This window comes from Sarcophilus harrisii, chromosome 4 (genome assembly GCF_902635505.1).
Source record: "Sarcophilus harrisii chromosome 4, mSarHar1.11, whole genome shotgun sequence".
NCBI lineage: Eukaryota > Metazoa > Chordata > Mammalia > Dasyuromorphia > Dasyuridae > Sarcophilus > Sarcophilus harrisii.
Window position 1 is genome coordinate 312,227,530 of NC_045429.1, and position 17,280 is coordinate 312,244,809.

Here is a 17,280-nt window from a genome sequence, read left to right on the forward strand (position 1 = left end):
GTGAGCTAATATTTTCTCTAAATGGATTAAAGTCAGGCTCATCGGTGCATAATTCTTCCTTCAAAGTGCAGAGACTATGAAAACTTTTACTCCATCTTTAAAAACCAATGGAATCTTGAAGTGTTAACTATTTGACTGTCATTTTTGAGGAGTATGTGAAGAGCTTGAGAAATTAATTGTGATCCTGGAAAATTATCTGTTTTGGTTAGAGATAAATTGAATGAAATACAGAAAGAACTAAAAGAAGAAAAAACTCCACAAGATCAAAACAATGTGTAATCATATAAAATACTATAAATAATTATTGATAAGATACAGATTAAAGCAACCTTGAGACAATATTCTACACCTATCAGATTAACTAAGATAATGGAAGGGGAAAGTGACAATTGTTGGAGAGCATGAGGAAAGTTTGGGGCACTAATTCATTATTGGTGGAATTGTAAAATGATTCAACCAATTTGGAGAGCAACCCGGAATTATGTCCAAAGTGTTATTAAACTATCTATTCCCTTTGACCCAGAAAAACTTGCTCTATTTCCAAAAGATAGTTAGAGATAAAGGAAAAGAACCTATAGCTTCAAAAATGGTTATAGCAATTCTCTTTGTGGTAGCAAAATATTGGAAATTCCAGGGATTCCCAACAATTAGGAGATTGCTAGACAAATTGTGGTATATGATTGTAATGGAATACTACTGTGCTATAAGAAATGAAGAACTCAATGGTTTTAGAAAAAACAGGAAAAGACTTGCATGAAATAAGAAAGGGAGAAATAATTGTATATAGTAACAGCAATATTATATTAAGAACTGTTTTGAGCAAATAAGTTATTTTGACCATTATACTCAATTTAATTAGAAAGGACATATGAAGAAAGACACTATCTACATCAAGAAAGAATTGATAAATACAAGGATGTATAGAACAATTGTGTTTGTATTTGTGTGTATGTGTGAATGTGTATGTATGTGTATAATGGTAAGGATGGGGAGAGAAGAAAAAAAAAGAAATTTACATAATAATTCTGTTGTATATTTGAAAGGAATGGCAATTTGTATATAGCAGATTTATAGTTTCATGGATAATCAGTTTTTCTATTGTATCATGTTGCAAAAATGTTGTTTTATTCCATAAATTTAAAATAATTTTTAAAAGAAAAAAATATTGCCTGAAAGAGAAAAAATAATTCTTATCTTGCAAAAAAATACCATGGCAAGAATTCTTAAGAAACTTTGGCTGCCATTCTAAGAGAGTTAAATGGTGGAATTTTTTTTTTTTGAAAATTAATAAATCAGTTCTTATAAAGTTGGTGAGAGGTGACTCTGACTGTGATCTTTCTCATAATGGAAACGTGTTAATAACTATTTCTTTCCATGTTTCATTGTTTATTGGGACATATATAAATTATATACCCAATAACCTTGATGGTTATTTAATTCTGGGAGATTAAGGATTTGACATAGAGAAAAACAAGCAAAATATTATGAAGAAAGATATATATATATATATAGTACTTATTTTAAAAGTAATGTTTAATTAAATGTAAATTAAAAGAGCAAATTAATTAATTGATGAGGTATGTTGCAATTTTAGTTATTGATGAGGAAATATCAAAATATACCCCTCAATTACTTTAGACTCTGGATTGAGAGAATTAGTAAACTAACAAATAGAAGGCAAAAGGAGTTGAAAGGTTTGAATTGCAAATGTTAATGTACACACAGCCCTCTTGACCCCATGTACACTATTCACCAAAGCTGTCACATCAAACCTTTTTATACATACAACATCTAAATTTAGCAAAAAGCCAGATACTCCATTCCTATTCACTGTTCCTTAAAATTAGTCCATTCAAGTTCTTTGATTCAGAGGCCTTTTTAGGAAGTACAATTATTCATAAGCTTAATAAAATCTTTTTTCCTCAAAAAAAGTATATTCTATTTCTATATATGTAAATTTATAGATATATTTACACTGCCCCTTTCATTTTGGAGTTTTTGAATAATATTTTAGCATTCAAATTTTAACAAAAAGGTAAACAGAGACAAGATAGCAAGATAACAGGTATTAAAAGAGAAATGTTTCCTGTCAATAAATGGGTCAGTGGATTACCCCCATTTATGTTAAAATCTCTGAGCAAAAGGATAGTTCCTTTTTATAGTTTTTGGGAAGTACAGAACAAAGAACAAAAGAGGATAAATGAAATGATGGGATTAAAGACAACATGACTGGTTACAGACCTGAAGCACAGGGAACAATGATTAATAGGATGTTTGCTAATAGGGCATTGAGACTACCTTCTTTCTTCTCTCTTGAGACTAAGAAATGCTCATTGTTTAATTCCAGATACAAGATAGTGGCCCAGACTTTTAGACAGCTTTGTAGTACAAAGATACTAGACCCAATTCCCTTATGTTCACACACCCCTCAAGGTTAGTTAAATTCCTCGAGTTAAGAATAGACCAGTGATTATCAGAAAAAGCTGGATTTTAAACAATTTATTACAGCCAGTTGAGTCTCTGAACTTAGTTCAGAGACAAAAAGCCATGATGTAAGCAGTTACAGAACCAAAGCATATAATTGTAAACAGGATCAATAAGCTAAATTATACAAGATCAATTCAGTCTTCTTAACCTCAAACATCATCATGCACTATGTCCCTTTGAAGTTTTCTTTTCCCATGGAGCTGGTTGATACTGAAAGGAGCAGAATACTTTTGCAGAAAGAAAAAATAATTAAATCAATCAGTAAAAGATGCAGGGTACTGCCACTTTCATAGGTAAACAGTTTATTGACTGAATGGTATAGGAAAAGAACTTAAAACACATTTTTAGATGGACTATGAGAAGTTGGATTGAAAAAAATAGCCAAAAAATTAATTGTGACATAAATTTTAAAATTCTAATCATCTTGTAAGACATTCATAGTGATGCCTCCTTTGTATAATACAGTTTAGCAGTTTAAAGGGGATTTAAAAAACCTTTTTACTTATTTAAAATTGATAAAAATTTGAATGATCCATGTGGTAGTGGTTGATTTCTGGTAATTAGTTCTGTGAGTTTGAAAACAGATTATACAGAATTAAATTAAAACAGAATTCAGAGAGACACTCTGTGTCAGATATGAAATATAATTGTAGATGGCTGTCTTACACATACATTAAACATGCGTTAGGGAAACTTAATAAACTTTATATTACAGAGATCAGATTGCTTTCCCTACTTGATAATTGGTCTAACTAAACATCTAAGCATTTTAGTAAATAGTGGTTATTTATTTGTTTATTTTACCTCATCAAGGTTTGAAACAGTCAATGCATTTGCTGTTCTCTCCCTTTCTGTCTGAATGTCTTCATCTTCACCTTCTGGTTCTTCAGGATTGGGACCTGCATCAATACTTGATGGAAAAATTCTATGGAGAACAAAGGAAAATACATGGCATGCAGATCATGTCCCACCCCCAGAAATGCCTACATGTTATCTTTGGTCTGATCAGATTATCTTCTCCTCCAAAATAGCATCTCTTTATCAATATTTCTTAATTTCTTCTAGGTTAAACATCGCCTTCTGTATCACTTGTCATGGTAGAAGAGTTTGCCTAAGGCAATGAAACTATGAACTATGCCATGAAGGGTTACCCAAGATCAAGTGATAGTGCAGAGTTCTAACAAAGGGTGATTCATCAGAAAAGGAAAAGGCAAATCACTCCAGTATCTTTGCCAAGTATACCTCATGAATATTATTGCTGAGATGTTATGGTCTACAGGGTCATAAAGAGTCAATCATGACTGAACAACTGAACAATAATACGCATATTGATAAAATTAACTCTTTTCTCTTCTTTGTCCCCTAAATCCAATCTATCATCAAACCTATTATTGCCAACACACATACACACACACACACACACACACACACACACACACACACACATATATTTTCTCCTTATTTGCTTTTTACTGCTATCTGTTTAATCTAGGCCATTATGTCTATATTTTTGCAGGAGGAGCATTATTGATATATGTATATTTGTTTCATCCTGATTCCATTGTATCCTTTATTGTCAAAATAATTTTTTAACATTGTTCCAGTATGTTATTCATTTGTTTAAGAGCCAAGAGTAGCGCCTTATTACCTTTTTTTTTTCAAATTCAAATTTCTCTGTAGGTTTTCAAATCATTCCAAAATCTAGTCCCATGGATCTAACTTCAATTTCTTTTACTACCCAACTCAAATAGTTCAAGTCAATCAGGCTGTACTTAATATGTCCACATTCATGGCTATTTTTTAATTGTACCTTTTAGATCTTAAAATCATGGATTTTTTTTCCAACATCCCTTTCCTCTGCCCAAATCCACAATCCCTAGTTATTATGAAGCAAAACAGTAAAACTAAATTATCCAAAAATAATATTCATATGAGTCATTTGGAACCCATAGTTTCCTATCCTCCTACAAAGAAAAAGATTTGTTACATTTCTATCCTTTGGAACCAACATTGGTCATTGCCCTAAGTTTAACTACCTTTTTAATGTTCTTTTCATTAACATTATTGCATAGGTCTTCCATGTTTCGATTCACCTAGTTTGTTATTTCTCATAATGTAATAATATATCATTACATTCATATATCACTTATATATATCATTCACCAACCTAAACAGCACACATTTTCTAGCTTTCCTTTCTTTTATTTTTTTCTTTTCTCTTTCCTTCCTTCTTTGCTTCCTCCCTTCTTTCCTTTTTTCTTCCCTTTCTTCCTTCCTTCTTTTTTCTAACAAAGAAAGTGTTACTATGACTATTTAGATATAATATATATATATATAATATATATATATATATATATATATATATATATATATATATATATATATACATGCACACACATATATATTTGTTGTTTCTCTGACTTTACTAAGCTAGACAGTATGACATAGTAGGTTGATTTGATGAATAAAAAAGACATTTACTAACTCTGGGATCATGGGCAAGTTACTTAATCTTACTGGCTATTTTCTCAGATCAAAACCATGATATCTGCTGTGTTTACCTTATGAGACTGATATAGATCTCAAATGATATATGCAAACTGCTATATAAAATTTATCATTATATCAGCAATCATGATTATAATTAGTGGGAAAACTAGGTATGAATATTTAAGAGACCTTTCCTACATAATTTTATTTCCCTCCTCCGAATTGTTGGCCAAATATGTTATTCCTAAAGTCTGAAATGCTTTCTCTTTTCTGAGAAATCCTACTCATCTTTTAGATCTCATCATGGCCTTTTCTGATTATAGTAACTGATTTCTCCCACTCTACTGTATTTCAGCACTTAATGACTAATTCCTAACCCTAATTCTAGGTAAAATGCAAATGCTCATTAGAGTTAGGATTTAGAATTTAGAGTTAGCAATAGATTTACCTCCAGGTAAAATATAATCTATTTAAATGCAGAGATTTGAATTTATCTCTCTTTTTTCATCCTTACCCACCCAGTTCTATATTAGTAGAGTACCATAGTATTGACCCAGGATTATTATTTAATACACCTTTTAAAAATTAACATGGTAGTTTTAAAATTTTAAGCTAAAACAATACCAAATTCTATTTTTTCCTCCAAACCTGAATATAGGGTCCATTCTTACTAATTTTTTTCCATATTTCATTTTTTCCAGGTATCGCAGAACAAAAACAAAAATGACGCAATGGAGATAAGGCTAGAAGTGGAGAAGCAGAGAAAGAAAACTACAATTATTAGCAATATTGCAAAGATTATATTTATATTTAAATTAGGAGAATCTTTCATCATGTATTAAGGCAAACATGTAAAAATATTTTGTATTTTTGAGAGATAATATGCACATTCTAATGATCGTTCTAAGATAGTCTCCCTTTTTAATAAGCAGTGAGAATAAGACAGAAAAATATTCATAACCTAGAATATTCACAAACTTCCAAATTCATGATCTTCCAAAACTAGACAAAGTTCAAAATTTTAGAATGAATCAGAGTCATTTGGTAGTAATAATTATTATTCCAAATTATTCCATCATAACTATATAAAAGCTGAGTGTCTAAATTAATTCACTTTTTAGAAAAATAAGTTAGGCACCATTAAAATGAATGATATAATATTAATTGATGGTATAACATTATTAATGGCAAAACCTGATAATGTCATAACTTATGATATAACAAATACCGTCACCTTTAACTCACTGGAAAATGGAAAAGTTCTTACTATGAGAATAATGAAGAATAAATTTTTATTAATTTCATCTTTCTTATATTCAGGGTATATCTCTGCAAAATAGACCTGCCAAAGAAAAACAATATGTAAATGAAAATTCATCAATTTAATAAATAAATAAAATAGAATGCAGGCATTTAATTTCCCTGCTAAATATTTGTCTAGGAACAGGCATTGCCTGGACATTTTAGAACTCTTATGTTCCCATATTTACAGCCTAAATTTTACACCAGTTCAGTTCAACCCAGGTTCCCTAGAAGCATTTTGCCTATTTCTGCTTAGGTGTGATCCTGAATTGGTAGAGAAAATGATTATATTTAAAATGCCCAAGTAAGAGTATGAGAGTTTTAGAAAAAGAGAAGCTTTTCTGCCTTAAAATACACATGGTTCTAATCTCTTTTGTGGAGAGAAATGAGGAAACAAGACAGAGATTGAACAACAACAGATTTATTGAGGAGCTGATACATCAAAAAGCCTCTGATTTTAAGTTTGTCTTTCTAGAAATTTGGGACAAATTCCCCTTGAGTGAAATTAGGGAATCCCCTTTTTGGTCAACTTGAACTATTTTTGTCCAATCTTCATTCAAGCTATGTTTTAATATTTCTTTTCCCAAAACATTTTAATCTAGGTAATTTCTCTGTTTTTATTCGTGATATCCTTGGATATGGATTTAACTCATTATACGTTACCTATGATGATATTTAATGTAGCTAGTATTTGGTAGAAAGGAGTCAAGCCTGCTGATATAAGCTTGGTATACCTTCCCTTTTAAGGGAAAGAAATCAGGAAATCATCTTAAAATGTGCATGTATAGCTGTGTGTGTGTGTGTGTGTGTGTGTGTGTGTGTGTGTGTGTGTGCGTGTGTGTGTATACAGACATATGCATTTACATATATTTGTGTATTATGCGAGAAATATGTCCTCTTTAAATTCATATACTAAATTACTGCTGCTGAAATAAATCTATCACAAACACATTTTACTTGTGTTTTTTCACTCTCTTCACGAGTGCAGATTTTCTTTTGAAGCACAGTAAATGTGTTTTTTCTTTCTAATTACAGTATAAAATTATTTCCTATGTGTTTATTATGTTTTGCTTCATTTTTTTCTTGGAAATGCAATGCATTTATCCAAATTAAACTGTCTTGATTTCTACCTGAAATCAGCATGCAAATGTTGTACAGTGAATGATGAATTTATTAATATTCTTTGTTTCTTAAAATTTAAAATGCTACTGTATATATAATTAATTACTATATGTGAATGCATGATAAATTCATTGGTATTCTTTTCATGATTTGAATTCATTCCAATTGCTATGATAGTGTACTGTTTAAGTATGGCATATTAATATAGTAGAATATTACTGCTATAACACTGCATAATTATTGTTTACATTAATACAGCATTTGGGTTATCATTGTGGGAATACATGGAGCAATCTCTAAAAAAGATGGGAACATATACAATTGAGAATCATTGTCTTAGCATAAATAAAAAAGTATTGAGGTCTCCTAAGTAGGCCAAGACTAAGAATAATGAATGGAAAAGTGAAAGACTTGGAAGAGTAATCAATTAAGGCCATGAACATTTTCAGATGATACAATTCAAAGTTCTTTCTTCTAATGCCTAGGAATTTTGATCAAGGAGATATGCCTTGACAATAAAAAGTTGATAACAGAAAGTTGTTCCTAGAACTTTTTTTTTTTTTTAAATAAAGGTTAACCCACTGGAGAGAAAGAATTACTTAAAGAGATAGAAATCCTACTAAACAAATGAAGCACTCCACAGAGAAACTGAATACTCTAAATATATCCAGAAATACAACTTCATCTGTGAGGCCATATTTCCTATGGTAGACTGGAAGTTTCTCTAGACATAAGTTGTCTTCTGGGAGAATTAACAGTAGGAGTCTTGGGATGAACAGGTTACTATTGATCTGAGACACTAAAAGATCTCTGAATCAGATGAAAAAGATGAAAATGACAGAGAGTCAAGAGATATAGCCTCAGTGGCAATGAGATGTCATCTGGCATGAATGCATGGGAAACTTCCTGAGATGTATTAAAGAAGATGCTAAATTTATCTTTAATATTGTGTGATTCAAAGAAGAAAAGCCTATGGAGTTCCTGGTCATAGTGGATCAACACTTATTGTGCTTCAGAGATGCACCCAAGGCTTGGTACATGGCACATAAACTACTGTTAACAATTTTGAAATAAGGCAAGTACCTGAAATAAGACAGGCACAGTAGAGTTGAATGCCAGCCCTGGAGTCAGGAAGATTTGAGTTTAAATCCAGCTTCATACACTAATAAGTTGTGAGACTATGGGCAAGTCACTTAATACTGCTTGCCCCACCTGGAGAGACTAACATGAACTGATGCTGAGTGAAATGAGCAGAACTAGGAGATCATTATACACTTCAACAACAATGCTATATGATGATCAATTCTGATGGACATGGCTCTCTTCAACAATGAGATGAACCAAATCCATTTCAGCTACACCCAGTGAAAGAACTATGGGTAATGAGTGAGGACCACAACATAGCATTTCCACCCCTTCTTTTATTGTCCACTTGCATTTTTGTTTTCCTTCTAAGGTTATTTTAAAATTTATTTCTCAATGATTTTTAAATCTAATTTTTCTTGTGCAGCAAGATAACTGTATAAATATGTATACATATATTGCATTTAACATATACTTTAACATATTTAACATGTATTGGTCTACCTGCCATCTAGGGGAGGGTGTGGGAGAAAGGAGGGGAAAAATTGGAACAGAAGATTTTGCAAGGATCAATGCTGAAAAATTACCCATGCATATGTTTTGTAAATAAAAAGATATAATAAAAAAAGAAAAGAATACTGTTTGCCTCAGTTTTCTAATATATAAATGAGCCAGAGAAGGAAATGGCAAATCATTCTAATATATTTGCCAAGAAAACCCCAAATGAGGTCACAAAGAGTCAGACATGATTGAACAAATACAAAGGAAAAAAAAAAGACAACCTGAGTATAGATTCTTTGGCAAAATGTCATAAAAAACTAGAATTGAGGCAAAAAAGAGAAAAAAACATATGAGAGGGATCTGTGATAGCTAATAAGTCAGACTACAATCAGAATATAATTACAGCCAAGAACTTGAAACTTATACTAAGCAGCATTCTAAACACATATGTAAACCTTATTTCATTCAACCAATTTCCCTCAAAATGGATTTCTATGGATTATTAGCAGAAAAAGGTGGGTGACAAATACCTGAAAGAAGTGATACCAACCAAAAATCAAGGAGGTAATGATACCAAGGATCTTGAACGCCAGTCAGGAAGGCATCTTACTAAGAAAATGATGGCAGAAATTGGAGCCTAACAAAGAAGTGCTGCATTGAATTTTGACAGATTCCACACACAGAACCAAGAAATACCTGGTACTACCCAAAGCTCTATAGGGTACATTGGTTCAGTATTGTCATGAAAGACTAACATGATGACTTTAAACATATGAGTCAAGGCAGAACAATAGAACTGATAAGAAAGACATTTTTCTGTCCTAAGTGGGCTAGATGTTACTAAGAAACTTGTACCAAATGTGTAAAAGAAAATTATTACTAACTTGTTCTATATACCAGCAAACCTTAGGAATTTGTGTATATTGATTTTTATAACTGGAAGGAGATAAAACTATAAATCATATCTTAGTGATAACCAATCCTTTTACCAGATATACACAAGCATAGCCACCACAAAATCAGAAAGTATCTACTGTTACCAAATTGTTGTGGTCAGGAAAGTAATTTTTTTTTGTTTTTGTTTTTTTCTTGATAGAGATTTCAATAGGATACACTCCAATTAAGATAGAGAATTTGAAAGTAAATTACTCAAAGAAATGTTGACTTAGGCAAGTATCAAAAAGTATGGAACCACCACCCAAGTTCAAATGTTTTATTTGCATACTATTGAATATATTGGGAACATGTACATCTAAATGATTTCCTTTGTGTGACAAAATTTTTTCCCCAAAATTTATATGATCTGGTACATTGGAGAAATTATTAGTAGTGCTTACCTCAAGAAGAAGGTCAAAAATGCCAATCAGTGTAAAAAAAGGTATAAATATTATGCAGAGAATCATTTGGCTAAAGTTCTTGTAAATATTTATCAGTACTATGGATACCTGAAATAAAATATTAAAAAAGAATTATGATCATATGAGGGACAAGTTCAATACTTTGGAATTTGTTGTTTTCTTAATATAAATAGTTTTCTAAGTTTTAAAAATATAATTAGCATTAGACTTACAAAATACTTTTCTCATAACAACATTGAAAGCTAGGTAATACAAGTCATTTCCCCCCACTATTTTGAATAAAGAAAGTGAGATTAAAACCAAATAACTTGGCTGTGGTTACATAGCTAATAAGTAGTGGACTAATGATTCAGACTCAGATATGCTGATTGCAAGATTAGCAATTAATCCACTATTATGCTGCTTCTCATAAAATTAACAATAACAATTTACATTCATAAAAATTTTATGGTTTATAAAACATTGTGTATATGTATGTGTGTGTGTGTGTGTGTGTGTGTGTGTGTATAAAATCACATTTGTTTCTCAAAGCAACATTCTAAGGTAAGTCATGTTACCATATTTATACCGGTGAGAAGCCTGAGATCTAAGTTGGCTTCTATGGACTTCAAAAGATGATGTGGCAGATAGAAAACCAGACCTGGGGTCAGGAAAAACTCATCTTGAGTTCAAATCTGGCTTAAAGCAAAAGGATTAAAGCAGTTATCCCCCCTAAAATAACTAGAGGGGCCCAGCAGATATTTGGCCTCAGTGAAATGCAAACAATTCCAAGGCTGACTCAGCTGAATCAACAAACAACAAGCCCTAAGTTGTAAAGCAGCTGAGCTTCAAGAACTTTCACCTGAGGATCTTTTACCTGACAAACAGCTAAGTGAGAGAAGCTTAAAAAATCCTTCCCTGTCTCTAGATTCCAGGTCTAGCAATGCTAATCAGATGTGATCCTGGCCTATGAGTGTAGCAAGGAGGATCAATTGCACATGCAGTAAGTGTGGTTCTGGTAGCACAGGGAGCAAAAGCATTTAGCCAACACCATGGCTTAGGGGAGAAGAGGAGTGTTTTCTGAGGTTAGGTCACTGTACAGAATTAAAAAAAAAAATACTTTGGAGCTATTTTGTGACCCAAATTTAACCAGCAAAGTTAAGCATCATCCTGAATAGGAGAAAAGGGCATTTAATGAACTGAAAGACTTTCAGGTATTTGGAACTAAAAGTTTTTCAGAACTCAATGGAAAATTCAATATATAAGATTCAGAAAAAACATAAGAAAAACAGTAAAGACCAGCTGTAAGGAACTCATTAAGGTCAAACTGTTTACTTTTTATATGTAAAAAAGTTACCAGTATTTTCAAGCCAGTGATCATTATTTGAGTAGTTTGAAAGAAAGGTTGGGACTGAGTTGGGGTGATTCTAAAAAAAAAAAATTGTGAAGCAAAAGGTAAAAAGGAAGGATTATCTCATATAAATGAGTCTTGAAAGAAAGAGTGATAAAAAGGAAATAGGTGGGAGTGGAAAACTGGTAGAAACCTTACTCTCATCCTATTGGGATTAGAGTGAAAACAACATATACTTCTAAAAGGATACACAAGTCTTTCAAACATAAAGAAAGAAAAGGACTAGGGGACAGGATAATGGAGGGACTTTTAGAAGTTTGTATAGATTACTACTTAAGAGTGTGAGCAGAGATAATAAGGGAGGGACTCTTACAGGAATGAGTAGAATAAGTAATAGGAGGATAAAGGGAGAGGATAAGGAAGGGAGTCTTTAAAAGGCTGTGGACTAGGGAGGCTATGGCTAGAAAAATTTTCATAGCTAAAACAAGAAAAGCAGAAATAATTATAAGCATCCTTTTTTAGATCACAATGCAATAAAAATTATATTTAAGAAGGTATCAGAGAAACAAAGATTAAAAACTAACTGGAGACTAAACAACCTAAGAATGAGTGGGTTAAAGAACAAATAATGGAAACAATCTATAATATCATTAAAAAGAATTACAATAATAGAATGATACATCAAAACATGTGCAGTAGCACAAGTGGTAAACAGAGGAAATTTTACATCTCTAAATGTTTATATGAATAAGGTACAAGAGCAAACCAATGATTTTGGCATAAATTAAAAAAAAAAAACTAGAAGAACAAACTTTAAATTCCCAATTATATACTAGATTGGCAATCCTAAAAATTATAGATGAGATGAATAAAATCAAATGCAAAAAAACAGTGAAATAATAAATAAGACTAGGAGTTGGTTTTATTAAAAAACAATAAATGTTGATTTATTTGATTTTTAAAAAGAGAAGAAAAACAAATTACTAGTATTAAAAATGAAAGGGGTTAATAAACGACTAACAAATGAAATTAAAGCAATTATGAGGAGTTATTTTATATAATAAAATATCAAAAAAGTTAACAATAATGTGAAATTGGAAGAATATTTACAAAAAATGAAAAACTAGCTTAACCAGAAGAAGAGGAAATAAAATATCTAAGCAGACATATTTTAGAAAGCAAAATACATTAAACAGGCCATAACTGAGCTTCCAAGGAAAAAAAAAGCAGCAAGCCAGATTGATTTGAAAGTGAATTTTATCAAACATTTAAAGACCATCTAATGCCAATATTAAATAAATTATTTGGAACAATAAGCAAAGAAAGGGTCCTACTAAACTCTTTAAAAAACATATATGATACTGAAATCTAAGCCAGGAAGAGTAAAAACAGAAAAAAAGAAAATTATAGACCAATTTAATTAATGGATATGAATGCAAAAATTTTAAATAAAATACTAGCTAAAAGATCACAACACTATATTATAAAGATGATGCATTATGTCAAATCAGGATTTATACCAGGAATGCAAGGATGGCTTACCATGAGAAAAGCTGTTAACACAATTTATTATATTAATAACAAAGGTAATAAAATTACATGATAATATTAATAGGTGGAAAAAGCTTTTGTTAAAGTGCTACATGTATTTCTATTAAATACATATGAAGGCATAGGTATGAATTGATTGTTTCTTAAATTAATAAAAAAAATTTACCTAAAACCATCAACAAGCATTATCTGTAATGGGGATAAGATAGAAGCTTTCCCAGTAAGATCGGATATGAACCAATGATGCCCACTGTCACCAATATTATTTAATATTATATTAAAAATACTAGTAATAGCAATGAGAAGAAAAAGAAATAAAAGGAACCAGATAGGGAAATCACATAATAAAATTATCTTTTTGTAGACAATATGATAATATACTTAGAAAAACCCAAAGACTCAACTAAAAGTTAGATAATTCAATTAATAATTTTAGCAAATAAATGCACAATAATCATTAGCATTCCAATAAAACACTGCAAAAAGAGATGGCAAGAGATGCCCCATTTAAAATAACTCTAGATCTTATAAAATACCTAGGAGTACACTTGTCGAAATAAATTCAAGAACTATATGAACAAAATTTTAAAAAATTATACAGATAAAATCAGATTTAAATAATTGGGAAAATAATGTCTATGGATAGGTAGAGTCAATATAATGAAAATGACAACTTTACCCAAACTAAGATATAAATTAAATATCTTAATTAAATTAAAATTTAAAAATTATTTTACTGAGCTAGAAAAACATAATTTAAAATTTTTTGAAGGGATAAATGGTAAAAAAAAAAATCAAATAATGAAAGTATGTAGTATGAAGTTTAGCAGTATCAAATCTTAAGATAAGGCAGTAATCATCAAAACTATCTGGTACTTGCTAAGAAATAGAAAGATATATCATTGTAACCGAATAGATACCCAATTTATAGCAGTAAATTATATAATAACCTTGTATTTAATCACTGTAACAATTTAAAATAAGATAAGAATTCATTATTTGGTCAAAAAATTGTTGGGAAATATAAAAAGTATTTATCTAAAACCATTAGCTGTAATGGGCTGAGGTTTGAGCTGATGCACTGAGGTCCCAAGTACATGAGGCTAGATAGTAATTGGGCTATACTCTATTAATATACATGATTGGATTAAGAATGGTCCCTGCCCACTCTCCTTGCAAGTCCTGATGTGTTGTATAGGAAATGACGATTTTGGTGGGTGGAGGCAGAGAGGGAAGAAGACAAGCTGGGAGAGATTGGGCTGAGTTCGAGACTCCGAGCTGCTGGTTGTGTGGCTGCTGGTCGAGCTAGCTTCTTGACTCAGCTGCACACATTGCTATCGCCGATTCTCTTCCACCTCCGATCCTTCTTCACTGAGAATAAAGACTGACGATTTTCCCCTAACCTGAATTCCTGTCTCGTGCTGATCTTAAAATATACGATCTTAACAATTAGCATTATTTGTAAGTGAACAGTGATAGAGGTCTTTTCATAAGGTCATGGATAATACAAAAATTTCTACTGCTATCACTGTTATTTAATACAGATTTATTTGATGTAGTCTAGGATAAAAAATAAATATGGAAAAATGAGAGAATAATCTTGGGAAAAAGAAAAAAAGATCATATCATTTTGCAGATTATTTAAGAGAACTTTAGATATTAATTTTAAAATAAATTTTTAAATGAATAACTATAAAATGGAAGATCTGAAACAAATTTTTATAAAACATCTCCTTATCTGTATGTTATAAGGATCAAATGAGATAATATTTGTAAAAGTAATTAACACACTGCCTGGAGCATAGTAAGTGCTAAATAAATGTTTTTTTTTTTTTTTTTTTTTTTTTTTTCCCCTTTGTTTTTCTTTCTCCCTCATTGTGGAAGAAAAAGAGAGCACAATGATAAAGACTCTGTTTGATAAACATTGATGGAAAAGATGGAAAGCAGTTTATCATAATTTAAATTTAGACAATTCTTATTTCATAAATTACATGAGCTTCAAATGGATATACATAACCTAGATATAAGCAAATTTGAGAAGTAAAGAAGTAGATTGCTTAGCAACTATGGATAGCAATGAATTCTTGACCAAACTGGTAATAGAAAGCAGATAAAATGGCTAATTTGGACTGTATCAGATAGAAAAGTTTTGTACAAATAAAATAAATGCCCTCAGAATTAGAAGGTGAGGCCATTAACTGGGAAACTATCTCTGCAGAAAATTTTCTTTTTTAAGGACTATTATCCAAACATTCTGGAATACATTTGGAAACTATACACCAAAAGTAAATGGAACATATTCCAATAATTAAACTATACAAGCATGTATATCTATATATGTACTAGCAATACCATCATTACACACACACACACACACACACACACACATACACACATACACATATACACACAAACACACAAACACATACCAAAAAGATCCAAAAAAGAAGGAAAGAATATAAAAATACAAAAAAAAATATCAGTTTTTTTTGTTGTTGTTATATCAAGGAAATTGTATATACAAATTGAATAATGACCAAAAATATCATGCTATATCCTTAATCTCCAAATGTGATGACTTTTTCTCACTCCTAATACTTCTTGACTTCTGTACTGTCTATGATATAATGTATTATCTTCTCTTCCTGAATATTTCACTCCTCTCTGATTTCATGACATTGCCTTCTCTGGGTTCCCCAGTAGTCTCTACATCACCTTCACTAACCATAGGTGTCTATCAAGGCCCTATTGTAGGACTTCTTTTTCTCTCCTCTCTATAACATCTTGTTTGATAGTTTCATCAGTTCTCATGGATTCAATTATCATATCTTTGCAGATGGTGCCATGATTTACATACTCAATTCTAAGATCTCTTCTGAGTTCCAGCCTAATTTGAACATCTCAAATTGGATGTCTTATAGTTTTGAATTCAACAGGTCTTACTTTATTATTATTAATATTAAAGGTACCACCATCCTGGTTCATAGTCTTAGTGTCATTAATGTTTCATTTGTACTCATCCTTTTTATCTAATATATTGCCATATCTTATTCTTACATTCACATGGCATATATTTGCTTTTCTGTAGATTCATCTAGCCACACCCTTTTATAGGTGCTCATCACTTCTTAACTATTGAAATAGATTTCTAATTGTTCTCCTTCTCTCAGGTTTCTGCCCATTCCTCCGGTCAAAGTAATCTTGGTAAAGCTCTGATCTGATCAAGTCATCTGCCTAGTCAATAAACTCCATTGTTCTCCTATGAATTTAAGGGTTAAATATAAAATCCTTTTTTGGGAATTTAAAGCCCTTTATAACATAACTCTTTACCTTTGCAGTCTTTTTACATTTTATTCCCCTGCACAATCCAATAACATTGTCCTACTTGATATTCTTCTCACCTGACACATCTCCTAACTTTTCAATGGTTACTTCTGATACATAAAATTATCTCCTTTATTTCTGATTCCTGATTTTCTGGTTTCCTTCAAAACTCAAATATACTTCTTTCAGGTGGTCTTTCTCATCATCACTCTCTCTCCTCCCCCCATAGTTCCTTTCTATAAGATTTTCTTCCATTTACACTGTATAAATGTAATACTCAATTACAATAATTAAAGACTGAAGGAATGAAGTAAATGCAATCCATGTGGTTATCTCTGTTGTTTTTGGAAGTTTAGTCTGGTAAAAAGTTATAAATTCGATAAAAATTGCTTCAAGTTCTCAGTTACAAAAATTCTTAACTTTTAGACAGAGGTTGACCTCTACTTTAATTTCTAATTGTAGGTCTCTCTAGTTAACCTAATTCTTTGTGGTTAAGGCAAATTTTTGGGTATTGGAAATGCTTCTGTAAAGAATTTCCAGACTAGTTATTCTCCCCAAGGTGCCTTATTTGTTATATTCCTTAGAGAAAGATGTAGTCTATGGAGATAGCCCAATTAATGTCCTTTGATCTTCAGGACCCAATTCTAGAAAATGATGAAAGAGGACTTTCATTGGGTAAGCCCTTCTCTCTTTCCTGATTTTGTTGGAGTTTTTATCTCTACCCCAGCTAAA

The 17,280-nt window shown here is 31.2% G+C and overlaps 1 protein-coding gene across 4 annotated transcripts in view; it reads right to left on the bottom strand.

Annotated features, from left to right (window-relative positions):
• The window catches only part of LOC100932031 (ATP-binding cassette sub-family A member 9-like), a 95,752-nt gene that overhangs the window by 23,575 nt on the left and 54,897 nt on the right, over nucleotides 1–17,280 (bottom strand). For all 4 annotated transcript variants that reach the window (XM_031965706.1, XM_031965707.1, XM_031965708.1 and 1 more), the window contains 4 exons: nucleotides 10,323–10,430; nucleotides 6,245–6,319; nucleotides 5,626–5,720; nucleotides 3,292–3,412 (listed from right to left, as the gene is read on the bottom strand). In XM_031965706.1, the coding sequence (XP_031821566.1) occupies nucleotides 3,292–3,412; nucleotides 5,626–5,720; nucleotides 6,245–6,319; nucleotides 10,323–10,430 (399 nt within the window). The remainder of the gene's footprint in view (nucleotides 1–3,291; nucleotides 3,413–5,625; nucleotides 5,721–6,244; nucleotides 6,320–10,322; nucleotides 10,431–17,280) is intronic.